The sequence below is a fragment of the Asterias rubens genome, chromosome 4 (assembly GCF_902459465.1).
Source record: "Asterias rubens chromosome 4, eAstRub1.3, whole genome shotgun sequence".
Lineage (NCBI taxonomy): Eukaryota > Metazoa > Echinodermata > Asteroidea > Forcipulatida > Asteriidae > Asterias > Asterias rubens.
This window is the reverse complement of record NC_047065.1, coordinates 15,389,427-15,416,597: the sequence shown is the minus strand read 5'-3', so window position 1 is coordinate 15,416,597 and position 27,171 is coordinate 15,389,427. Positions and strand designations below refer to the sequence as shown.

The following is a 27,171-nucleotide window of genomic DNA, read 5'->3' as shown; positions in this document are numbered from 1 at the left end:
AAAGCCGGACAGAAGAGTATTTCGCTACAGGAGGATCCCAGGATCCAACCACAGCCGAATAGAAGGGAAGGAGGCAACGCCAAAATAAAGATACAGGTTGTATCGGGCTGTAGCTGGCCACAGGTTAATATTAGCAGATGCCCCTGACATGACAGGTTGTGCACGAAAGAAATAGCTGTCATGTACCTTTTGCGTTCATACCTATTCTTCCTTGATTATGGTAGTGTTCTTGGTTTTTGTATGTGCAGTGACAAGTCCACATGGTATTGCTTGGGTGAGAAATCACATCCAGAATCTTTGCTTTTATGTTCTATAGTTACGATAGCGTAACCCTCCTCTCGACGGCCGAAGGGAGGAGGGTTAGGTTATCACAACTACGTGTTCCAAGGCTGTCTTCCTGCCTATAGACCACCAAGCAAGGTGGAAGCATGAGAAGTGTTTCGGTTCTTTTACGTGCACAACCTATCCTAATTTTTTATGATGCCCACCCCAAACCCCTTCCCCCTACTCTGTGACAGGTTGTAACGGGCTACAGGTTACCGTTAGCTGATGCACCTGACCTGACAGGTAGTGATGTGATGATGTGCCTTAATCAAAGCATTATGAAATAGCTGTATGCAAATTAAAGTAATTTCCATAAAAGGGGATGTACCCTGTTGTGTTTGTCAAGGAGATTGTAAATGTTGTAACGAAATGGTTATTTTCCAAGTCTATGAGCTATGTATACATCATGACATTTTGAATATTTCCCCCTGGCCAAAATATCTCTAAATTCCACTCATCACTGGTTTTACTCCAATCGGCCATTAAGGTAATTGTTATGTAAACATTGTTCATTTGCCTGCTGTTTCACATCTCTTAAGGAATTCCCCCATTTATTAAAGTATTAATTGTTCTAAAATAGTAAATCCTGGTGGTATATTTCAGTCAAACGGATCCACGCACTTATCTGCCAGCAGCCACTCGCTGACAGGGATTTTCTGGTGTCAGAAATTAACAAACAGTTTAGCTTCAAGAAAAAGCACCAAGTGTGTATTCTTATACCTCCTTTCTGCTAGCCGGCGAGAGGGGGGTCGTAAGAGAGAAGTGTCCGATTGGTGTAAAGAAGTGGGATTTGGATTTATTATAATTTAGAATAATTTCACAACATAGATGAAAGGCTTTCGGCAATGCTCTTCTCTACAGTCTTCCTAACAACCAGATTTCCAGACTTCAACGGCTCCAAAATACTGCTGCCCGCATTGTGACACTGTCTAGAAAATCGTGTTCTATCACCCCCATTCTGAAACAACTACACTGGCTCCCTATCTCTCAACGAATCATCTTCAAGCTGATGCTCATTGTCCACAAAGCTCTTAATGGCAAGGCTCCCCACTATATTTCTGAACTGCTTCAAGTTTACACTCCATCAAGGAATCTTCGATCAAGTTCTATGCTTCTCCTCATTGAACCCAAGTCTCGACACTCATGGGGTGACAGGTCTTTTTCTTCAGCCGCGCCACGCATCTGGAACTCTCTACCACTTAATCTTCGATCTTGTCTTTGTACTGCAAAATTCAAGTCTCTTCTCAAAACTTATCTTATGTCACAGGTTTTCAATGACTAATTTTGTTGTGTCTGTTTTTCTTTGTGTTGTGTTTTTGTTTTTGTTTTGTTTTTGGTTTTACTGCGCCTTGAACACCCAGCAGGGTGGATATGTGCGCATTACAAGTCTTATTATTATTATTATTATTATTATTACTACCAGCTAGAAAATAACAGAAAAGAAATGAAACAGCTTTGGCTAAATATATCAAACCAAAATGAAAGAGAAAGAAATGAAGAAACAAGGAGACAAACCATAGCGGAGGACATCCCACCCAAGGGTGATCCCCCCGAAACAATCTCCCTCAACCATCACAGATTGGATTAAAGGACCCTGGTGTACATTATCAGGTAATGCCAATGGCACAGGCAATGGAACCCCACTATTGGTCGGACCAACGCCGGACAGAAGAGTATTTCGCTAGAGGAGGATCCCAGGATCCAACCATAGCTGAATGGAAGGGAAGGACGCAACGCCAAAATAAAGAGGGTTGTAGGGCAATGGAAACCCCATCACCTGTGCCGAAAAACGTCTTTGTTTGGCTCAACAAAACAGCAAGGAGGAAGGGAGTTTCTCCAAAGTTACAAGACAAATGGTAAGGCCCATACTTGGTAGTGACAAAGATGTCAGATGTCACATATCGAATACAAAAGGGGTCCACATATAAGCAAAGCATAGTTCACTTTGACCGACTTAAACCCTGTGAAGGAGAACCATTGGAAACCTTGGATTGCATAGGACCAATAAGGGATTCAGAGAGGATGGTATGATAGCTGTGTTACAACCAGTACCAGAGGTCAGCCAGGAGGACGGGGTAACCACAACATGAGGCAACCGCAGTGCTAAATGTTTTGGCAAATGAGCAAAACAAGTTAGTTTTGATCTTGTGAGTTGCTTGATCAAAAGTGGCATTTGATTTAAGTTAATAAATTTAACCAAGTTATTTGCTTTGTAGTTCAACTTGTTTTTAGAAATTAGTAATAAATTTGGTTTTGATCTTGTGGGTAGCTTGATCAAAGGAAAAAATGTTTTAAAATTAATAACTTAATCAAGTTACTTGCCCTATATACTTTTGCTCATGGAACTTCAAAAAAATATATTGATTAGCATGATGACTTACATGGTATTACTTGAAATGCTATAGGTTGAGTTGCTTGATAAAGATTTAACAAAATGGGCCAAAATAAATTGTTCACACTGCCCTATTTTTTTCGACAATACTAATTGAATACATCCTGCAGTATGTATTCAATCAGAAAACTGTGTTGTTTCTACATGTGGAAAACTTTTCAAATATCAGTCTCTATTGTGTTATGATATCCAGTACATGTATGGCGATGAGTCCACCCCCCCCCCTCGCCATTTGTTTTTTAAATTAAATAAAAATATGAAGTGTTTAAATTTTAATAACAATTTCTGAATTGTCATTTTGTTTTGGCCTACTGTACACTACCGCACACACATGTACACTACAAAACTGAGAAAAAAAAAACACCAACCTCATTATTGTTATGCATTGATGTCAAGAAACAATTCTTGTCAAATGAGTGCCTTAATTAATGCAAAAGAAATAGCTGTTTTCCCACTAGTGTAGAACCAGCTGTTTAAACAATTATGGGGGATCGGACAGTTTTATTTATTAAAAGTATAATTATTGTTATTACACTTCTCATACTGAAACCAAGGATGCCTCTTGAGTGATCACCGTAGCGTAGCTTGCAAGCCTTAGGAAACCTCGACACAGATGCTTGCTATGAGAAATGTATTTTCTCAAATGTATTTTCTCACGGGGAGTCTTCCGGAGTTAAGAATACAACAGGCAGGTATTGGTGATTGTGATGTACTTGGGCATGCATAGGACACAGCAGGTGTGTGGAAGACCACTTACTGATTTAACGCACAAGCATATACAGACGTGCCAAAAACCAGCCACCTTTACCGCCATTCATCTTAATAAATAGTAATTTGGACAGCAAATTCAGCTCAGTCAAGTTTGCTCTTAACATGTCTATCAGTGACACTCTTGATTCTGCAAACCCACAGTTTGCTTTACTTACAAGAGAGATAGTCGGCCAAACTATAAAAGAGGCATTGGATGATTTTAAACACTATTTTGATAGCTCGCTGGATTCTCTACGGAGAGAGAACGAGAGAAAGCTGGCAACATCGACCCAAGAAGTACAACAGCTCAAGCGGGCCGCTGACGTGTCTTTTAGATTCAAAGGCTACAAGACTCAATACAACTTTAACTCTTTAGTGTAAGAGAAGCTTGAAAAGGTTAGCCAATATCTAGGCGGTGCAAAGGAAGAAGCCGCAGAGACACTTTTAAAAGAAGCTACTTACTTCCAAAAGGGGAACCTTATGTTCTCTTTTGATCTGAAGGCTGGGTACCATCATTTTGATATTTTCCACGATCATACTTAGTTCTTAAGCTTTTCTTGGGTCATGGATATTTCGACCAAGTTGTTCTCATTTTCAGTTTTACCTTTCGGACTTTCAACAGCCCCGTATGTGTTAACCAAATGCCTCAGACCTCTAGCACAGCATTGGCGAGAGAAAGGCATCTTTATGGTTCTGTTTCTTGACAATGGATGGGGAAGACAGAGTAATGCTAGTTTATGTGCCAAGGCAGCACAAACTGTTAAAGAAGATCTGCTGGCTGCAGGTTTTGTTCCAAATGTTGAAAAATCCAATTTGGCTCCCAAACAGTCCCTAATTTGGCTTGGGCTTTCCTGCGACGGTGAACCTTACATATCTCCAATGACAGGATTAAGAGTGTTCAACAATGCATTTCTTGCGTCTTGGGCAATCTCCCCTTAGTCTCAGCCAGAAGTCTGGCAAAGCTTACAGGTAAAATAATCTCAGGTAAAATTAGCATACAGACGTACCAAAAACAGGCCATCTTTACCACCATTAACAAATAGTTTGTTGGACAGCAAATTCAGCTTATAAAAGTGTAATCTATGATGACCTTGCAAAATGAAGGACACGCCTTGCCTAATGGACACTCCTTGCCCCGCCCCCCCCCCCTTGCCAAAAAGGAGAAGAAGAAATGGTTTATAGTTCAAAGGCCAGGGTTTCATGGCTCTGCTTTAAAGTTTCAAAACCAGCAAGCTATATACTTCCACTAAGCAGGGTTTCTGAAGTCCAATTCTGCTTAAAAATTTAATCCATGGTAATGAGCAAACTTTGTAAATGGTACAACTTCCCCGAGCTGTAAACTACAGATATGCACTAGGAATGATTCTGGTGACTAATTCTGCTTACAAATTCAAACCAGGGTGAGCAAACTATTGTACCTTCACAATTTTAAGAAAACACTAGTTAGCCACTAGGCAGGGTTTCCAAATTGAAAACTGGATCCAAGCTAAAGTAGTAGTCCCAGCCTATTTTCTATACCATCCGCCCGGGTAATAGTTTAAAAAGCAGGACAATTCTTTTCAGAACTGAGAAGTCTCCCAAACCCCGAACATCTGCTCCGCGGTAGTAGAATAAAGCAAGACAGTTCTCTAAGAACAAACTCTACCTGGCAAGTAGATACACACATGGTGTTACCGCACAACACATAGATATGGATCCCAACTTTTTGAAAAAGCCAGACACCTCCAGCATGGCTAACAATGGTGTGATTATTTTCAGCATTATGATAATACCAACCCAACAATTTTGTTTTTTTATGTTACAGTGTACTTCCACAAATATTTATAGATTTGCACATGACTCATATGCCATGGTGTAAAAAGTGTGTTAATGGTCAACATCCTGTTGACAAGTTTTGCTTGAATTGCTTTATAGGTTTTGAACAATTATTAAACATAAATTGTATTTATCTCATGATTTGTTTGATAATAACTTTGATCAAGTTATTTGCCTCAATAGTACAAGAGATTCGAAAATTAATAAACCAAGTACTTTTGATCTTGTTATATGCTTATTCAACAATAACATTAAAATTAATAAATTTAATTAAGTTTTTTGCCTTATTAAGATAAAATAGTATGGAAATGACAAATAACCAATATTGTCATTGTGCTCCAAGTTTGTCATGATAATGTTGAAGTGGACAAGTTTTCATAAAAAATGAATTCCTCCAAGTTCCTTTTTTCACAACAATAACTTTCCTTGCTTTTCTATTTTAATTTTGATGAATTTCAATTCATTGAGAAAATTTGTTCCATTGTTCCAATTCTCCAAATAACAAACTATAATTGTAGTTTAGTCAGGGACATATTTTATAATCGATTTGTTTATGTTCTTGTTAAATAACTCTTTGCCAGCCAAGAAAAGGAGTAACTGGGTGGTGTCTTTTCTGCAGCATGCGTTACTTGGTACAAAAAGGGTTCAGGTTGGGGGGCGGGGTTGCTTTGAACCCTGACACTGTCATACTATTTTTCTGTTTATTAGTTGTTTTTTGGGGGGGCGGTTTTTGTGAAAATATGTTTAAAATAGCAAAACAGTTGATTGACAAAAAAATTAAATGGCTTCCCGCCTCGGCATCAATGATCTCCAATTGCTTGGGTGGGAATCAAATCCACAACCTTTCCATTCTATGTTCTATAGTTGCCCTAGCCCAGGCCTAGTTGGCTGGAGGGAGGAGGGTTACAATATCACAACTACATCACGTTCTAGTAGAGCTGTTTTCCTGCCTAGACCACCGAGCAAAGTACCTGGAGGCAGTTCTAATCTACGTTATATTTTAGCGCGATGCAACAGTAATAATATTAAAACTATTAAAAATAGTGGGTTTTTTATATAAAATAAAAATAAATGTTTCAGAACACCAAAAAGATGAACATTAATAAAAATTAATATTGGAAAAGTTTCCGTATGGCGCCACCACTTTTTTATTCAATGTGAAATAATATAGTATCTAATTTACCTCAATGAGATATCCCTTTTGTTGTAAAATGAGTGAAAAAGTGGTGGCGCCATACGGAAAGTTATCCTTAATATTATACATCTTCAAATTTCTTCAATATAAGCATGTGTGTCAAAATCAAGTTTCCAAAAGGATACACTATGCTGTGAGAATGGTATCCTCATTCTGCTGTCACTGAAGCAAAGTCTTGATGTAACTAAAATGGTGTCATTTTTTCATTCTGCTGTCACTGAAGCAAATTCGTAACCATTTCTGACTGCCACTTTATAATCTCCATTTTTTAAGAAGTAAAATGACATCTAAAAATGCTCAGAATGAATGAAACAATATGTGGAAAGGATAGAAGTGTTCAAAGTTGCGAAAAGTAAACATTGTTTTGCTCAACGGAATTCTACGGGTCATTTGACACTCCATGGGTAGACGCCATCTGTTTAGTGAGTTGTTAGCGTGAGTTCCGATCTTTTTTACAACGAAAATGTCCGCTTTGATTTGATTTTCTCTTAAAACTTTCAGTAATTGTATTTTAGCCATCAATAATCCTTGCCATAAGTACTTAAAACAACTTTAAAAACCAAACCCTTAGAAAGTGGCAGTCATGTGGAAATGGTTCTCGCAGGGCAGTGTCGAGTAGTAGTTCCATCTTGAAGGAGCCCGGCCATTTTGTCACTGATTACTTATGTACACATAGTATCGTATTACACGGCGTCCGGTTGCTGGTTGGTTTCCAAGACCGAATCTGCATATCAATCGTAAATGTCTTTTGTGTTTTTGGGTGGACCCTGGATTGGAATTGTATGCCCATGTCCGAATAAGCGTCTACGGCTTTTGGCTGCGGCTGTATCACGGCGTCATCATGCGTTGAAGAAGTATGGGACGGTCTTCCCATGCAAAAGTCGTCAGGTGCGGATGGGGTGGCGGGGGGGGGGGCATTTTGTCAGAAAAAAAGAGGGAGAAAGAAAAGAGAGAGACAAAAAAGGGGAAGGGGGGGGGGGAACTCACTACATATCTGGGTATTTTTGTTCCAAAAAGTTATTAATAACCCAACGTACACTTTGTTTCATTGTGGGCGACTATTAATATTATTTCACTCACAGAGGAGTTGAAGCGTGTGGAAAGCGTGTTCCCAGAAATGAACATTACATTAATTAGCGCTACGTTACCGCCGCGAATTCGTCGCTTGCGATCACCATTCCACTTCCAGTGACACGGCCTGATTTCGAGGAGGGGATCCCCTGCATGTGAATAAAATCACACGCGGCCTGATCCCTCTTGACAAATGCACGCCCTATGTAATGCCGTCATTTTTTTTTTCAGTAATTCATAAATGACCCTGTTAACAAATTTTAGGTCTGAAAATGCTAGTATCATGGGCATCAATCAGGGGGGAGGGACAGGGGGACCCTCCCCCAATCTTTTGGAGGGTGGGGGACACAATACAAAATGTCCCCCCAAAAAAAAAATAATAATAATAATAATAATAATAATAATAATAATAATAATAATAATAATAATAATAATAATAATAATAATAATAATAATAATAATAATAATAATAATAATAATAATAATAATAATAATAATAATAATAATAATAATAATAATAATAATAATAATAATAATAATAATAATAATAATAATAATAATAATAATAATAATAATAATAATAATATTTTTTCCCCATCACACTCAATTACTTAAAACAAATACTAACTTAAAAACTGACTTGATAATGAGTATTGGAGAGCTGTTGATAGTATAAAACATTGTGGGAAACGACTCCCTCTCAAGTAATGCAGTTTTTGAGAAAGAGGTAATTTCTCACTCAAATAATAAAAGACTTCTAGAAGTATTTTATTCCTATCTGAAAGCACACAAATTCGTCCAACAAGGGTTTTTTCCCATCATTTCCTCGAAACTTCGATGACCGATTGAGCCCAAATTTTCACAGGCTTGTTATTTTATGGTTATGATGGGATACACCAAGTGAGAACACTGGTATTAGACAAAATACCAAACATGGCCTCACTTGGTGTATCCCAACATACAAACCTGTTAACATTTTAAAAAGACACCCTTGTTTACATTTACACAGACTTGTTCTTTCAGATGCTTGGGAAAGGCTTCAAGCCAGAGGCATTTCTTATAATCAAATGTTGTGGGTGAAAAATTACAATTTTCTCTAAACTACTAGAAAGGGGGGGGGGGTCGTCTCCTCAGGTGCTCTTTACCAAGTAAGATTTTATGATCATGCCTCCCCTAATAACATCATCCCTAGACATCCTTATGGACTGTGAAGGGATAACTCTCGTTTCAGCCCCAGGAGTAGCTGGTAATGTGCCCTTGCTAACAGTTAACTATACATTGTAATCCTCACCCTTAAAGGGAAGGTACACGTTTGGTTATTACTCAATACAAAAATTAACTTACAAACTGACTTGGTAACGAGCATTAAAGAGCTGTTGATAGTATAAAACATTGTGAGAAACAGCTCCCTCTAAAGTAGCATAGATTTTGAGAAAGAGGTATTCTTTCTCACTTAAATAGTAAAAGACTTCTAGCTAGAAGTCTTTTATTCCTATCTAAAGGCACACAAATTCGTCCAACAAGGGTGTTTTTTAATTCATCATTTGCTCCCATCTCCGATGACCAATTGAGCTCAAATTTTCACAGGCTTAAAGACACTGGACACTATTGGTAATTGTCAAAGACCAGTCTTCTCACTTGGTGTATCTTATCTCAACATATGCATAAAATAACAAACCTGTGAAAATTTGAGCTCAATTGGTTGTCAAAGATGCGAGATAATAATGAAAGACAAAACACCCTTGTCAAATTCAAAATCAAATTCATGGAAAATTACTTCTCTCTCGAAAAATACGTTACTTCCGACGGAGCAGTTTTTTTCACAATGTTTTTACTATCAATCTCTCTGCTAATAATTATTTTGAGAAATTACCAATAGTGTCCACTGCCTTTAAGTGGCATTGTGATGCTGGGCGATGTCTCATAAGAAAAGTATTTTAAAAAGCTACATGCTGAGGAGAAGAAGAATACCAAATAAATAAACAAAATATAATAAGACTTTTAAGTTTCACACTAAATCAATGGAGCCATTTGTTGTTCTTTTAGTTCAATCAATATTTTTATTTATTAATTTGTCATGTCATCAACTGCAAAACTTTTGTTGAGTGAAAAAAATTCACTTGTCCTTAACGTACAATTACAATGTAAACCATTAGAAACCACATGTTATCAAATGTCACAGACAGACGTTTTCAGCGTTTCTGGAAAAACTTGGGTTTTTCTTTAGGTGTCAGTATCAGGTTTTGCAGAGTGACTGTACCAAAACGATAAAGAAGTACGGGTAACGCAACCAGTCGTACAAAAGGTTACATGTGTGTGCTATTAACAAGCATGGCATTTACAGGCAGAGAAATAGAACAATCCTTGTGGTTTTATGTTAGGAAGTTAAAAAGTGAAATATTTTTGTGAAACATTGTCATTGAAACCTTAATGTAAGGAAAGATATCAAACACGAGTGCAAATATTATTTGGTTATTTCTCAACACAGCACCATGTCTAGTCTTGAAACCTAAACATTTTGTAAATCTTGTTTATTTTTTTATTTTATAATTCTGATTAAGCGAAGAGTAAAGTAAATACATATCCTTAGTGTTAACCGTTGCAAAACGCACAATAAAACCAGCCAATTTTAGATTGGTATGCTGCTTATTTTTTAGTAAGGTCCTTTCCAACACAAGGGCCCATTTTTAAAAACAAAACTTGCTAAGCACCGACTAGTATTGCTTAGCAGAAATAAGTTACCAGCCAAATTTACATTGTTGTGGCTGGTGCCCCACTTAATTTTTTCTGAACAAAGACATTTTTTAAGCGTACCAAATGCGCACATTTTCAGCCAGAACTGCAGCCAACAACCAAGCCATGATTTTGAACAGGGCCGACATTTTACAAAAACTATATAAAAGGTTATTAATTTGGGTTTTTACCCATACACCGATGTGTGTTAGCACTGTATACTCAGTACTTTTGCAAGTCCTGTGAAAAAAAATATCACAGGCATATTACTCGCGTGGGATTCCAACCCACGACCCGCTGCCAAAACATAGGATTCGAACTGCCTATAGTGTAGCTACCGGGCAATCTCGGTAGTCTAGTTGGTAAGACACTGCTCTAGAATTGCAAGGGTTGTGGGTTCGAATTCCACCCAAGTAATATGCCTACAGTGATTTTTTTCACAGGACTCGGGAATGTACTGAGTATACAGTGCTAACACACATCGGTGTATGGGTAAAAACCCATATTAATATTCTTTCTCGATGCAAATTTAACATCTACAATATATTAAAGGTGTAAAAGCCTTTTTATTTGCCATCTTGGACTCCGCTACGCAGTGTGATAACCGGGTACCAGGCTACTATTCCCTTCTGACTCACTTTGAGCTATGTTTCAATGCAAGGAATAACAACAAAAACCACCATGGCTGCACAATTATAAGTACCACTATAATTTTTCTAAAAGAGTTTGAGATTTGAAGAAATAGGCCCAATTAAGGCCACATTGAATTAATACCAATAAAAGATATACTGCATGTTGGTGGCAACACAGCGTTTCCACACTTTGCATAATATTTAAGCGCGGTTTGATTCCCAAGCATGCCAAAGAGTAGCCGCATAAGTTGCTTGCGCAAGGGACCAAATACTGCTCTCATATTTTGTAATATTTAATACTTTATATTTAACAATAGCTTTCTTTATGTACAAATTTTGCTGTGCTATGGAAAATGTTTAACAACAATTTGATAATGAACACACTTCTACTAAATACTTTTTTAAACTCTATTTTCAAAAACAAAATAAAGGCAAAAAAAAAAGTATGTCTGTTTAACAGAATGTACACATCTCTTCTTTTTAAGATCTCAAAACACATGAAAAACAAAATTAGACAGAAAAACCACCTATTATATTTTGGTTTCCCCCTACACATTTGCGAGTAAAGCACTGTATTTCCTCAATTACCTGGGTGGGATTCGAACCCACGACCCATTCTAGAGCAGACGCCTTACCAACTAGATCACTGAGATCTACTCCAGACATCAACTCTAGAATGGCAAAGGTCGTGGGTTCGAATCCCACCCGAGTAATATGCATTTGGATTGTTATCAAACGACTCAGGAAAGTACCGAGTATACAGTGCTAACACACATTGGTAAAACCAAATACAATATATTCTTTATCACACAGATGCAAATTTAACATCCAAAATACCTCCAAATAAATGTTGGTTTTTTTTTTTCTTTTTACAAGCTAAGTACTACTTGTTAATAACAATTCCCAATATGCATAACATTTAACTGAATACAGGAAGAATTTTTCTGGAGTAACCAACATACATGTAGATGTCATAAGCAGGCACTTAAAAATGCGAAATAATTAGTTAAATGGTGTAAATTAGTTCCAAAGTGGGTTTTGGAAGTTGAAATCCAGGCATGATACATCAACAACAAAAACTAATTTGAATAATTTTTGGAAAATTTGCACCAGGATCCAATTGCTTTCCCATTTAAACACTTTTATGTACAAGAAAATAAACCTTGGATAAATGTTGTTTGATCAGACGAATCAAAACAACAGAACATAATAAAGACATGCATAAAGTCTCATCAAAACATAATGTTATTTTCTCAATAGCCTCAGAATAAAATGTAAATAATTTTCATTCGCCAACTGTCTTTGGTGTTTACTGAAATCTGGAGAAATGGAACAATTGGACTATTGCATAAAAGTAACCTTTGATTGTTTATTTGTTTGTTTGTGTGTTGTTGTCAACCACTATATGATCTTTGTCAGCTTGGCTTTAATAGTAATGGTTTTTATATAGCGCTCAAATCTGTCACTCATTGACGCTCATGACGCTCCCAACATTACAACCCCTGGTCACTGAGCAAACTAACTCATTCATCAAACCACCTCGGCTAAATCAATCACAAGAACCACCTCTGCCCGTACGGGTACCAGTTGACCCCTGGGTGAAGAGAAGGGACGCTTAAAAGTGTCTTGTTCAAGGACCTCATTTCATGAGCGGGATTCAAATCAACACCCAAATAACCTAATCACCAGAATTTTAGTCCGATGCATTCACTAAACCACTTGGCCATGATACGTCACAGAACAATGCACAAATAAATTACATGTGTATACCCGCTCGAGTACTAACAGATCCTTTCAGATCCATTTCCCAGGGGAAATTTGGTTCGCCCCTTAACGAACAAAGTTTCTGACACCATACAGTGTGTATATCAAATCTTCAAAAGATACAAAATAAAATAAATTTTCTTTCTCTGAAATAAAGCTCTTTTTGTCTTTTTTTTTTTTTTGCTTGGCATCAATTTACTAAAACAATAGCCAATAGCATACAAAATACCGCCCCCCCCCCCCCCCCCACCAAAAAAAACCACCCCACGTGTGAATGTAACAAGAATCAATACCAAACCTGATCATATTAGAGCAATGCTTTCACTTTTAAATTACACAGCCAAATTCCTTTCATATAAAAATGAGAACTACAACCTTCGTTGTCCCTACATGTAAATCTTATATAAGTAAATCAAAGATGCCTTGATCCATCTTGTTTGAGACTCTCACCTCTTAGATCGGTATCCTCTTAGATCGGTATCCTCTTAGATCAGATCCCGTCTTCTGTAAAAGAGCAAATACGGCGTGTATGCCTGCAGCGGTTTGATGACATGGGTAACGCGTACTGGCTTGACGATGCTGTCGTCAAGACGTAGCCAGCTGTTGCTGCCGGCGTGGAAGACGTCTGTGATGTAATGGCCTCCAGAGGCCTCCTTACCTGTATGGTACACCACTGGGGGGTAAAAAAAAAAATAATAATTACAATTATTTTTTTCGTCAACAGTTTCTTAACATAGAACTTTATTTCAACCTCAAGGGCTCAAAATTTTACACTGGACCACTGTTTGTCTGTTTGTTTGTTTGTTTGTTTGTTTCAATAATCTTCCCATCAAGGGAACTCCGCAAACTCCCACAAGGGGAGTTCACGTAAAAACCAAGCTGGCAACAAAACTCACTTCTAGACCTGACACTACTGGTCTAAAAACATTTTTCCTTCCTTCCAAAAATAGAAATACATAGGAATTTTTTTTTTAAAGTTAATAGCTGGAATGAACTGAGCATGAACGATTTCTTACCGGCAAATAATTTATAAGTCCGCTGGCCAATGTACACCTTTGACTTGATATTCGGAGACAGCAAGTCTGTAAAACAAAATGGAGAAATCAAACTAACTGAGTATTCATGACACTTACGATAACTTCAACTTTGGCGTGTCGTGACCAAGCATTTAAGAGCACTGGACTCATGCTCTGGTGCTTCAGACTATAAGAGTGTTGGTTCCTGCCCAGGTCTTGACACTGAAGTCCTTAAAGGCAGTGGACACTATTGGTAATTACTCAAAATAATTATTAGCATAAAACCTTTCTTGATTGTGAGTATAATGGGGAGAGGCTGATAGGATAAAACATTGTGAGAAACGGCTCCCTCTGAATAACAAAGTTTTTGAGAAAGAAGTAATTTTCCACAAATTTGATTTCGAGACGTCAAATTTAGAATTTAAGGTCTCGAAATCAAGCATCTGAAAGCACACAAATTCGTGTGACAAGGGTGTTTTTTTCTTTCATAGTTATCTCGCAACTCCGACGACCAATCAAGCTAAAATGTTCACAGGTTTGTTGTTTTATGCATTTGTTGAGACACACCAAGTGAGAAGACTGGTCTTTACCAATTACCAATAGTATCCAGTGTCTTTAAAGCATGGCACTTTACCTTTATTGTTTAGTCCTTTGGATGAGACATTAAGCTGTTGTCTGTGTGATGTTGGGTAAAAGAACCCAGCACACTTGACGCTTAAAGATAGAGTTCCCCAAGGTGTTTTCTGGTATGGTTGGCTGCAGAACGTGCCACAGTACTTTGTAAAATGAGGGCTGTAGGTTTGGGTCTCGTCCGAGTTATTTGCCTGTGTATTTGTCACAGCACTCGGGGAAAGTTCTTGGTTTACAGCGCTTTACGCACATCAATTTATGGGTCAAACACAAACAACGGTTGGGGCAAGTTGTGCTTCCTGTCACCTTTGCTGAATATTAATGATCTTATTGTTCAGAAGTAGTTTCAACATTTCAATCTCTCTCTCTTGACGATGATCCCATTTAATCTTAATCCCACAAGAAATCCAACTTGGCCAAGCTCAATACTCACCCCTGTTAATCTCCAAGTCCACACCGTAGTCAAGTTTCTTCATCACTTTCTGACATCCTCCTGATTTGTCGTACACAAACCGCTTGAGGTGAAGTGTCAGTACAGGGGGAAGCTCTTCCAGACTGATTCGGCGAGATGCCTCCACCTGCCGCACAAACACAAAAAAATAAGTATTTTCATCTCTCTCCTAGATCTGAACATTCAAAAGTAATTCACCGGACGTGTACTTTTTTTTTATAACAACACTAAGACGATAGTTAAATTATTAATATTATTATTATTACTGGTTTATTATAAAAACATCTGCTTGTCGCAGTCCAAAAACTGCATTAAAATACAGAAAATCCTTACGCTTCTTTTTTAAAATGTCAGCCCAACACTATCCAGGGTGAATGACTAACATTCCTTTCGTTGGTGGAATGTTTCTCATCTTAGTTTCCCTCTACAAATAAAGTTGTTTAATTCCCGTACACAACTTGTACACCGCCCAACTGTGCTTTGTGGTTTTAAAGACTAGGTCTCATCCTTGACATCTATCTGCACCTTCTATAGATGGGCTCATAGTTCATATTGGAATTAGCAGAAACGGTTGAACCGAATCACAAGTTCCGTTTAACTGATTAGGAAAACAAATGTAAATGCAAAATCTTTGTGAATTTTGTTTCAGTATGTGTTAGAAAAAAGACCAGAAAGCATGACTTGTGGTGCTGTGGGGTTCCCGGGACCAGTGTTGAACTTACAGGTCTCTCTGGCCAGTGGTCCTGACGGTATTTTCAAGCCCTAACTAAGAGGCTTACTTCCTTTATATGAATGAGATTACCCTCCTAAGTATTGCCAAGAGCGAAGACAAAACTAGTGTTAGGATAAGATGCCAGTTCAGAGTTTTTTTGTCTACACTGAAGGAGCCAACGACTGTTCTATGAGTATCTATAGTTTATGACAACGGGTGGCTCAGGCTTCAAGGACCAACATACTTTACCTCTTGTTTGGTTTTGTTGCATGTGAATCCGTGCAGAGCTTCTTTGCTTCCAAGATTTTCAATAGCTTCACGCACCGTCCATATCTTGTCCGACTGTTAACCCAACGAGAATAAACAAAGTATACAATTTTACAACAGGAAAGATTTCTATGCTGAAAGGCAACATGGCTATGTAACAAAATAGAACCAAAGTTGTCACTAATTGTTGTATCGTTTGTGCTCGGTTTGGGGCACGGTGGTACCCCCTAATGCGTCTTCCATGTGTGCTTGGAAACCCAGGAATTATAGAGAGGATTTTACTGGGGAATCTTCTGTACATGAGGAAAATAGTGTCTTAAAACATGGGAACATTCAGCCTCGCTACCATGGGCAGCGCGCTGTATCGATACCTCTCGTCACTAAACCCTGGTAGTGATGTACTGGGAAACAACGCTGATTGGCTCAGGAAATTGGTTATGCATTAGATGTAAAGTGCGTGCGCGCGTAGTTGTATGTTGATCGCGCCCGTGTTTTTATGACACAAACACGTTTTTTTAAAACAAAAACATTCTTTAAGACTAAAGACATGCGTGCGCGCATAGAAAATATTGAATAATGAATATGTACACTCATTTTATGGCTCATTTAAATGTGCTAGCAACGAGGCTGGGAACGAGGTTGGGGAACATTGTGGGGATACTCTCTACCCCAAATCGGGCATGGTATAATTTGAAACAAATGTGCAAAAGGGAAACCCAGCACAGATTGTGGCAGGCAGGCAAAGGTTCTTGAAAGGACTATCTATATGTGTATGAGACAATCTGGTTCCTAAGCTCCTACCTGTATATCAAGCTGCAAAGTGAAGAATGGCTGCAGGGTAGCAGACTCTTTGGAGCCTTGCTGGTGAAGAGCTGACCTCATTTGACCTCCAAAGATGTCATACAACGGAGACCGATTGAAATGGGCCTGAAATTAAATTTTTTAAATTTTTACATGTTTAACACGCCTAGTGTTCAGCAGAATCAAACACACTTGACACAGCCATGGACGACCGCTTAAAAGTGAGGGCTACACTTAACTGGTTTAGGCTATCGACCCTAACCGACTGCCACCAGGTACACGTTGCCACCTTCTCCTAGGGATGAATAAGGATGTATGCGTGGATATCATCCACTCGTGGTACTTTTTACAAAGCAATCATGTTTTAAGTGCCTTGCTCAAAGACACAAGTGTCCCATCAACAGTCTTCAAGTTGCGAGTACTTACCACCCTAGTGATGCTGCTCTTATTACGTGGTCCGACCTGCTCCCATTCATCAGCTTCATCTTCCCCTTCTTCTTCTTCCACCTTGGTGTGGTTTGTCTGCTCTGGTAGGCCATTGGTCTTGACTGTCGCCTGCACATTGGGGTCCTCTGTTGATTAGGATAGAGCATAGTGTTAGCCCGAGGGGGTGTCTCTGTGTCTTTTGGACACCCTGCTTTTAAATTCAGACCCCCTGTTTTATCTGCCGCTTACATGTACCCATTTACATGTACCCATGAGGTACCGGTTTGTAGTCCTGGGTGAATAGAATTAATTATAATAATGCATCTTGTTCAAGGACACAAGTGTCATGACTGGGATTCGAACCAACACTCCCATGACTTAACCACCACAATTTGAATTCGATGCTCTAAACCGCTAGGTCCCGACACTCTGGATAAGGGAAGCTTACCATATTTGGCAGGAGCATAAAACTTCATAAGGGCTAGCATCTCTTCATGAAGGCCGTTCAACAAGCAGCCAAGAAACTCCTCAGCATCTTCCTGTCGTCCTTGCTGTAAATGAGAACAACAAGAATAGACTGAATTAATAGACGTTAGTTTTTTGCAATTGGGAATAAAGAATTTTAATTTTCTTTTCCCCTTACACCAATGTGTATTAAAGACACTGGACACTTTTGGTAATTGTCAAAGACCAGTCTTCTCACTTGTTGTATCTCAACATATGTATAAAATAACAAACCTGTGAAAAATTTGAGCTCAATCGGTCTTCGAACTTTCGAGATAATAATGAAAGAAAAAATACCCTTGTCACACGAAGTTGTGTGCGTTTAGATAGTTGATTTCGAGACATCAAGTTCTAAACTTGAGGTCTCGAAATCAAATTCGTGGAAAATTACTTCTCTCTCGAAAACTATGGCACTTCAGAGGAGCCGTTTCTCACAATGTTTTATACCATCAACCTCTCCTCATTACTGGTCACCAAAAAAGGTTTTATGCTGATAATTATTTTTAGTGATTACTAATAGTGTCCACTGCCTTTAAGCACTGTGTACCCAGTAAAACAAAAATCCACCGGCAAACCACTCGAGTGGGATTTGAACCCACAAATAGACTGCAATGACATTTTGTTTCTTAGAGGACACCGACGACTTAAATTGAGCTACTCTCGACTTTACTTAAAACTGCCTAAACTTTTTGATCAGGTGTGTGACTGTTATATTCACACTTGTGTGGAAGCTTTTAGGCATGTGATGGTGTGCAGATGACAATCACACGCCTAAAATCCTACATTTCTACTCGATGATGTTTGAACCTCTTAGCTTGACTTTGTGATCTTTACCTTAACAGACATGGACGTTTGGGCCACACTCAACATCTGATACACAACGCTTGGCTCAAAGGGAATTCCAGTTTTCACATCGATGGTTCCTTTCTTTTGTATGTTGCGGTTTGGTTGCTCGGAAAACTTACTGGCAAACTCCACCCTGTAGACAATGAATAAATAACAGAAGAATATAATCTTACTTTCCTTCTCTTTTAAAGTTCTAAGATCATTGATTAATGTTGGTTGATATATATCCCTCCACATTTATTGGAGCATTTGATTTGGTTGCTCAAAAAACTTACTGGCAAACTCCACCCTCAAGACAATGAAAAAAAAAGGGAGAATTTATTTAACTTTCCTTCTCTTCTGTAGTTTCAAGATCAGTGCACCTGGAGCTAAGCTGACTAGGGTGCAGATTTTTTGGGCAATCGCCATGAACAACTCTATTGTCGGATACCGAATTATTATCATTGAACCATGTTGGTTGATATACATGTATATCCCTCAACATTTATTGAAGCATTTGATGCCATAAGGATGTGAGTTTATTTATGAGTTTTGGTATTATAACAAACACATTGCACTCCGGCCCTTTTATTCTTGCAACATTGCAACAATGTTGTTCTTAATATTACACAAAATGAAAGATTTTAATAATAGTCTTACGTATGTAGCGCATGTTTCCACTAACTAGATACTCAAGGCGCTTGAACATACAGAAACATGTTATTGAATTCTTTGAATTATAAGACCGATTTTTGTAGCATCTTACAATAGTGTATAATACTTGCATTACACAACACACATGACCAACCCGCTTTACGTCTTAAAGACACTGGACACTATTGGTAATTGTCAAATACTAGCCTTCACAATTGGTGTATGTCAACATATGCATAAAATAACAAACCGGTAAAAATTTGACATCAAGCGGTCGTCGAAATTGCGAGTTAATAATGAAAGCAAAAACACCCTGGTCCCACAAAGTTGTGTGCTTCCAGATGCTTGATTTCAAGACCTCAAATTCTAAATCTGAGGTCTCGAAATCAAATTCGTGGAAAATTACGTTACTTTAGAGAGAGCCGTTTCTCACATACTTTTATACTATCAACCTCTCCCCATTACTCGTTACAAGAAAGGTTTTATGCTAATAATTACTTTGAGTAATTACCAATAGTGTCCACTGCCTTTAACTGAAAGAACAAGCAATCATGGTTAAATGTCTCGCTTCAGGACACAAGTATCAAGACTGAAACTCGTACCCGAACTCAGAAACACCAGAGCTTCAGTACAGGGGCCAATTTCACAGAGCTGCTTAAGCAAAAAATTTGCTTAAGCACGAAAATAGCTCGCTTATTTTTCACATTTTACTGGCAAAAATGTCATGCCATATACATTGCTTGTGAGTGGTATTTAGCTGTTGTTTACTTAGCATAGCAATTGAGTGGAGTCTTGGCTGGTAATCTGATTTTACTAAGCAAGGATTTTTTTGCTTAAGCAACTCTATGAAATTGGGCCCTGAGCTGAACCACTCGCCCGGTACGCAATATGGTGCCGTAGCATTTGATATACAATTAGGAGTACTTACATGGCGTCCAGCATGGGGGATGAGCTTGGCCCTCGCTGCATCGGGAAGAAAGGCACATGCTTCATCAGATTGTAGAATGGAGGACAGGCTAGCAATGCTTGTAAAATCTGCAGCGTCAAAGGTCAAGGGTCAACTCTCATGCATATTCATTAAGTTCTTATTTTCAGAAATGTATTTGGACAATCGCCGGATGCCTAAAGTTAACTTCCTTCAAGAAGAAAGATTTTTTATAGAGGATTGGGGCAGTAGGCAGATGAATTTAATGTAGGCATCAGTTGATTTTAGAGAATCAAAGCATTTAAAGGATCCTATATAAACTCACATTGGATTAAAGGCCGAGTTATAGTCGGTCGCGCGATGGTCTGGCATCGGAAATCTTGGCGCGCAATCATAAAAAGACACGGTTTTAAAGCCTCAGTCTTAGGATTGCGCGCAAGATTTCCGTCGAGCGACCATCGCGCGACCGGACTATAAACCGGACTTAAGACAGTAGATACCCTACTAGTTCAACTCTACATGATATCAGTGTTGACGATTTAGGCTGTTTCCAGCAAGGTGTTTCGAGCGGGTTATGGTTACGCCCTGTCCGCCATAACGACTGCATGGCACCTATGATCAGTTGATGGAAACGTTTGTTTCAGTCCCTCGATCATCAAGTTGGATTACTAAGCCTCACACAAAGTGTGCATCACAACTATCTTTATAGTGGTGGCAACTTGTTTATAAATGCAAAGGATACGCTGTTGACGTAGCACCAATTGCCAATGTTTTTAAGTCCACGTGGCTGGAGGTTCATGACTCGATGATTGAGTACAACATGACTCAAAACACCTGTTCAGAAAAAATAACAAATACACAAAATTTAAACCACAGGAAAACTGCTAATATAACGAATGCAGAATGATACCCTCTATTGTGATACTCATAATACCACAAAAACCATACTGAGAATAGAGATTAATTGTGGGATGGTCTAATATGTATGCCCGATGAGTAGGAAGAATAACGTTGTACATGTTTTCATCTGAGTTTGACCTATTATTTTTTTAGAGACTAGTCAGCGGCACTACATGTAGCTAGCTTGTCACCTCACTTGTTCATGAGGCTTGTTTTACTAGTCCATATTTCATATGAAATAAGGATGATTACCAACGCTGAACTAGCCAGCAAGACCAACAGTGAAATTGACTGGTCCTCATTGTACTTGAACTGGCATTTGGCCAGCAGACCACTGTTAAAGGATTTGGGTACCTTTTCAAAATGTACATAGATTTACATTAACCTTACAGGGTTTGAAGATAATGATAGTGGAAAGCTTCCCTTCAAATTTTTACTTACTGAGGTGCTGTAGTTTTTGAGAAATGAGTAAAACAATGTCATGAAAATACGTTTGTAAATGATTAAAATAATTTTCGTTTCATGAGACGAAAACTATTTTCATGACATTGTTTTACTCATTTCCCAAAAACTACAGCACCTCAGCATGTAATTTTTTCAGGGAAGCTTTCTACTATCATTATCTTCAAACTGTGTAAGTTTAGTGTAAATCTGTGGACATTGTGTTTTTTGTCCTACAAAAGTTCCATAGACCCTTTAAGAGAGTACACTGTTGATCTACACAGGGCTGCATTAATACCTTATAAGAACCAAGAGTTGGTATTACTGTTGCACTAGGCTCATTGACTTCACAAACTACAATAACACTACAAAGCTTTGATAATAAAGAATAAGAAGGTCTAGTTCCTCACCTCCTAACTCCTTGGCCCGAGGATCTTTATCCACAGACACAGGTGTCTTATCGTCTGTATCAGACTGTGGGACAACCTTTGGTTCAGTCTGAGTAGGTTCTACTGGTGCAGAGACTAATGCAGCTGGAGTTGGCGGTGCCGAGACCGAACCGGCTGATTTGAACAGACTTGCCCAACTGCTTGGTTTAGGCGGTGGGGGCAATGCAGCTTGGGTCGTGTCGGGGGGTGTCTTAGCTCCTTCTTCGGGCTGCAGTGGCACCTCGTTTTGGTCTGCTGCAATCGGGGTGACCACAGCAACGGCAACTTCCTGTTTGTGTTCTTCAGGAGTTGGCTGCTGAGCGGGAGCTGCTGCAGCGTCTTCGTTGTGATCAGGGTCTCTAACTGTGGACTCTTCCTGTTTGGGCTCCTTCGCCACATTTGGTTCTACAGACAGTGGTTTGGCTTCCTGCTGTTGTTGCGGATCAACAGGTAATAGTGGATCCACACCAAACGATAAACCATGTGGATTGACATTATCCACGCTCGCTTTAGTTCTTGGGTATTCCACAACGTGCTGTTTGATTTTCGGTGACACAGTCTGGGTCTGGATTGCACTCGGTTCTGACACTGCAATTGGTGTGTACTGCGTTTGGGATGGAGAAGAGTTGTTAGGCATTTGGGCGGTGGAGAGGTTGTTACAAACTACACTTTGATGGTCTTCTTTGGTTAAAGGTGGTCTAGTTCTTTCAGGTGCATGATGTGTATACAAATCAACGTTCTTGTTGTTATTGGCAAATGGTTCTTCCTGTTGCACACTGGTTCCAGTGAATAGATTTTCAAGTTGAGATGCCTTTAGGTCCTCTTTTGGTGTGCAGTCCAACTTGTGCTGCATTTCGCTAAGTTCAATCCCACCCCTTCCAACCCCAAGTTCTGTTCCACCACTGCCGCCGCCAGTTACTTCACTAGAAGCACCACTGCTGCTACCACTGCTTTCATTATCTGCATAATACGCGATCTCTGTTCTATTAAATTGACCAGGATTATATTGACCAGGATCACTGCTGTAGAAATTGGCGTAGAAGCTGGGATCTCTGCGCTTTTTGTTCCTGCGCTTAATCCCGGCCTCCGTCTCATTTGGATCAGCGACCTGCCCATCTGAACTCCGTGAGGCTTCATCAGGCATCACTTGGCCATCGGTGGAAGACGCCTGGGCCAGGTTAGCGACTTGTCCTTGTGTTTGGGCAGGATTCATTGGCATGTAATGACCTTGCATGACCATTTGTAAATGGGCTTGAGCCATCATTTGAGCTTGCATTCCAGCCACAATGTCGGGGTGTCCTTGTACCATTTGAAGGTGGCTTGATGGCATGGGCTGTGTGTAAGTAGGAGCCACCTGGTCTGGTACCACAGGTTGAGTACTGCTCTGGGCGGATGCTTGCTGGAAGGTGGTGTTTGAGGGTTGTTGGTTCATGCACACTGGGGAAAAAGCATGCTGCTGCTGCTGCTGGAGACTCTGTTGCTGATGCTGCTCTTGCTGCAACTGAAAAAGCTGCTGCTGTTGGCATAGCTGCTGATCCTGCAGGTGCTGCTGCTGTTGCTGGTGATGCTGACTAAGCATCTGCTGCTGTTGCTGCATTTGTTGCTCATTCTGCTGCTGGATGTGCTGATTCTGTTGGTGTTGGTGCTGCAGCTGCATGGACATTTGTTGCTGCTGCTGAAATAGTTGTTGCTGCTGCTGCTGTATTTCTAAGGATTGATCCTTGTCTCCAATGCTGACAGCTGGCTCGTCTAAAACGACATCAAGAAACAATTTATTAATCCAAACGGTTCAAGTTTCACCATAAAGTACAGAATATTTCGACCAGGTTGTAACCGGGTCCAGGAAATATTGTTTAGCAGAAATGAGCAGGATACCAGTCACAAATTGGTGGAAGTGTCGTGGCCGAGCGGTTAAGAGCACCGAATTCAAACTCTGGTGTTTCTGATCAGCAGAGTGTGGGTTCGAATCCCCAGCCGTGACACTGTGTCCTTGAGCAAGACACTTAACCATTGCTTCGTCTTTCGGATGGGGCGTAAAGCCGTTGGTCCCATGTGTTGTGTAACGCATTTTAAAAGAACCCAGTGCACTTATCGAAAAGAGAAGGGGTTCGCCCCGGTGTTCCTGGTTGTGGCTGCTTAATGCGCCGTAGCACCTTGTAAACCCTTATAAGGTGCTAAATAATTGGGTCTCAGAATTCATCACTGCAATAACCTATCTTTCTGAAAGCTTGCTTATACTCAGCGCCTTGAGTACCTTGTTTGGTAGATACGTGCGCTATATAAGACTTTGATGTTATTATTATTATATTAAATTGTATATTGGTTGGTCGTTTAGTTAGTAACCTTATTTTGGTAAGCAAAGTTTTATTGTACTTAGCTACTTTTTGTGTTTAAGTAGCTCTAAGAACTTTGGCACTGACTAAAGTGCAGTTTCTGTTTCACAAATACTGCTTACTGTCAGTTAAACTTATCAAAGCAGATCTCATTCAAGCTCTGCTTTATCCCAGTTTCGTTTGACATTACATTTCCTTTACATTTTTTTATATCATAAATTTTGTGTGGCATTTTAGAATTTGAACTTTTCTCTTGAAAGCCACATCAGTTTCCCTCTGCATGTACATCTATGAGGTAAACATAACTTGTATTGGAATTGTGCAAAGGACACCCCAGTAAAAGCACAGGGAACTACAGCAATTGCTGTGGGTTGCCATGGGTTATAAAGAGGCATGTGCAGTGTGTTGCAGCCTTGCCTAGAAAATGAAAATGAAAATAATATCTCAACAACAAGAGACAAACACTGAATGCTCACCATGCTCATTGGCTGTATCGGTGCTTTGCAGCTCTGCATCTTCATCCCACGGTAACTGTCAAAATATGAACATGATAAACATAACTCAGAAGGTTAAATGTTTCACACTATTGAAAATAATAGAGCTGTAGGACAATTTTGAACTTTGTATATTTACACCTGTCCAGGCTGTAAAATGCAAGTAGGGTTCTTCCAACAATTTGTTCAAAACTGTGGTGACCTTCTGGACCCAAACTTTTGAAGTTTGGCCAAAGGACGCTGAATTGAGACAAGGTCTTTCCACGAATTTGATTTTGAGACCTCAGAATAAGATTTTGAGGTCTCAAAATCAAGCATCTGAAAGCTGTTTTTTCATTCATTATTATCTCGCAACTTCGACAACCAATTGAGCTCAAATGTTCACAGGTTTGTTATTTTATGCAGATGTTGAGATACACCAAGTGAGAAGACTGGTCTTTGACAATTACCAATAGTGTCCACACCAATGTCTTTAATTGTAGAACATCAAGCAAGGGATTCAAAGCTTCTCTAGACTTAACTTACCTCCACGCAGTTGCTATGTAGAGGCTCCTTAGCTTGACCAAAGAGCTTCTCATATTCATTAGCTTCAATGTCTTGAAAGTCACCAAAACTTATTCCCTGTTCAAAATTAAAATTAAACAAAAATGAGTTGCAGCGTTAAATCTTTCCCATTTTAATACAGTTTGTTTGTCTAAAAATAGAAGTAGCTGATTGCACACTGCTTAACAACCAAAAGGGTATTTTATGGTATGACTGCACAAAATTGTTAATAGCCTGGCCTTTCAACCCTAGCTCATATGTTTTTATGATGTTCCTCGCAAACGCCTGGAATTTCATCTTTGAGAGGGCAAGGCTATTTTCTTTTTGCGCGGGGCTCTTCCATTGGAAAATCTTCACAAGTTCAAGTCTAAGGGAAATTTTTAAAGGGGCACCAAGGCGTGGCCATGACTAGAGAAAGCATAGGATACCATGTTTTAAAAAAATAACAGTAAAACACAACTTGTGACTTCCCATTGACTTTCTGATGAAGTGCACGATTGATAATTTTGTGAAATTGGGCAACACAAATCTCTATTTATTATTAGTAACTATATAATTAACCATTTCACTGTGCTGTGACTACTAAAAAACCCAATCCGAACTTTAAATATGATGAATTCGAAATCGAATATGATGAATATTGAGAAATAAAATTGAAAGAGAACCAATGCCAACACACACTTCATTCAGGTCTCAAAACTGAACACTATGCTAGTGTTCAGTCCCAACAATGACAAAACCACAACACAACCCACGTGAGTGTGGTATTATAGCAAATTGTATACATGGTATTGGAGAGGAGGATAACATTACTTATGATTTATTAATATGGCCAGAATAATGACTGTTGGGTGTTGACTTTTGAAGCTCTGCTGTAGTACAGTAGTGTTGTTGATTTATTGAAATATTATGAAAGTTACAAACGGCCACATTTAGTTTATTTACAATTGTTTAGATAAAACATTTTCATTAGATGTAACTCTATTGTTGTCTTTGCAGAAAATTACCAGCAGTTAAACAAGACTACACTCAATTCTGAATTGTCAAAATCACCACAGGAATTTAGCATTTGAAACTAAGTTTTGTTTTGCAATCATGTCATTTTGGCCAAAGATACATGGTCTGGTTTCTGCATCCCTATCGAGTTCTCATTGGACTCGGTATGTGCACAGCATTACATGCTGTAGTCTGGTAGCCGCCCCCAATATTTTACCGGTGCGGACGGAATCTTGCCCAACATTTTGAAAAAAAGGACTGTTCAACAAAATTCCTCTCTACCATCAAGAGTGTTCAAGTAGATAAGGATTTAATCATCTTCACTTACACTCCCAGAGAGAGCCATCTTCAATGCGTGCCTTCGTACTATTCTTTACAAGGAAAAACGATGTCGCTAAATCACGTTTCTCGCCTAGCCTGGGTCGCCATCTTGATTTTCAGTGAGTGGGATACAACGCATGCGCACTAGAGCAAGTGAGCCCATACCTAAAAATAATCTAGGCCCTAAAAAGTCATTGCGTTGTTTTTTTAATCCCTGCTGTTTCCAAATTCTATTATAAGGCATTTTCTGTACATTTGCATACACATTAATCCAAAAATTTCGTGATTTTTCCATTATCTCAATAAATTATTGTGAGCATAATTTGTATGTGCATGCTACAGTATGATCCTACGGATGTGGGCCGGTTTTACGGCCCATCCAATAAAGGCCCCACCCCTGCCCCACCACGCCCACTATTTTGAGCCCCCGTGTGAGTGGGACATCATGCGCCTAAACTTTTTTCATACGCTCTATGATGCCAGCCGGTGACTTTTTTTAAAGACACAACACCGCTGCCAGTCTATTTATAACTCTGGTCTTAGTTTCTTCCTCCATGGTTTGACAATTACTATAGGTGTCCAGTGCCTTAAAAGCACAAACTGAACAGGAGTGGTTTACTGGTTTAACCTTCAAATTATTTGTAAAGCTAAGAAAGTGTCTACTAGTAGGGATGTTGAGGAGGATGGAGCATGTACAGTGAATCTGTCTTGTAGAAACACTAAAGCTGTGTTGAATGCTGGATCATTCTAGACATGGGAGAACATCTCCAGGTGAGCAGATTTCCCATTCCCAACAGAGGGCCAGCAACTTGCTCCGCCGCGGAGCTG

At 39.2% G+C, this 27,171-nt stretch overlaps 1 protein-coding gene across 1 annotated transcript; it reads right to left on the bottom strand.

Moving 5' to 3' along the window:
- Positions 1 to 11,718: 11,718 nt before the first annotated feature.
- On the bottom strand, positions 11,719 to 26,450 carry LOC117289287 (ubiquitin carboxyl-terminal hydrolase 10-A-like). The gene is made up of 14 exons (XM_033770343.1): positions 26,351 to 26,450; positions 25,009 to 25,104; positions 24,466 to 24,520; positions 21,639 to 23,405; positions 20,630 to 20,721; positions 19,891 to 19,997; positions 18,318 to 18,462; positions 17,428 to 17,530; positions 16,980 to 17,125; positions 16,554 to 16,679; positions 15,735 to 15,827; positions 14,756 to 14,900; positions 13,693 to 13,758; positions 11,719 to 13,349 (listed from the first exon to the last, which is right to left on the bottom strand). The coding sequence occupies exons 1-14, from the start codon at positions 26,366 to 26,368 to the stop codon at positions 13,162 to 13,164; spliced, it is 3,147 nt and encodes a 1,048-aa protein (XP_033626234.1). The 5' UTR covers positions 26,369 to 26,450; the 3' UTR covers positions 11,719 to 13,161.
- Positions 26,451 to 27,171: the final 721 nt, after the last annotated feature.

Coding starts and splice junctions, on each gene's coding strand:
- LOC117289287 (XM_033770343.1), bottom strand. Junction 20,722..21,638: donor TCGGGCCAAGGAGTTAGGAG/GTGAGGAACTAG, acceptor TTTTCTGAACAG/GTGTTTTGAGTCATGTTGTA. Junction 16,680..16,979: donor AGAGCAGCATCACTAGGGTG/GTAAGTACTCGC, acceptor ATTTAATTTCAG/GCCCATTTCAATCGGTCTCC.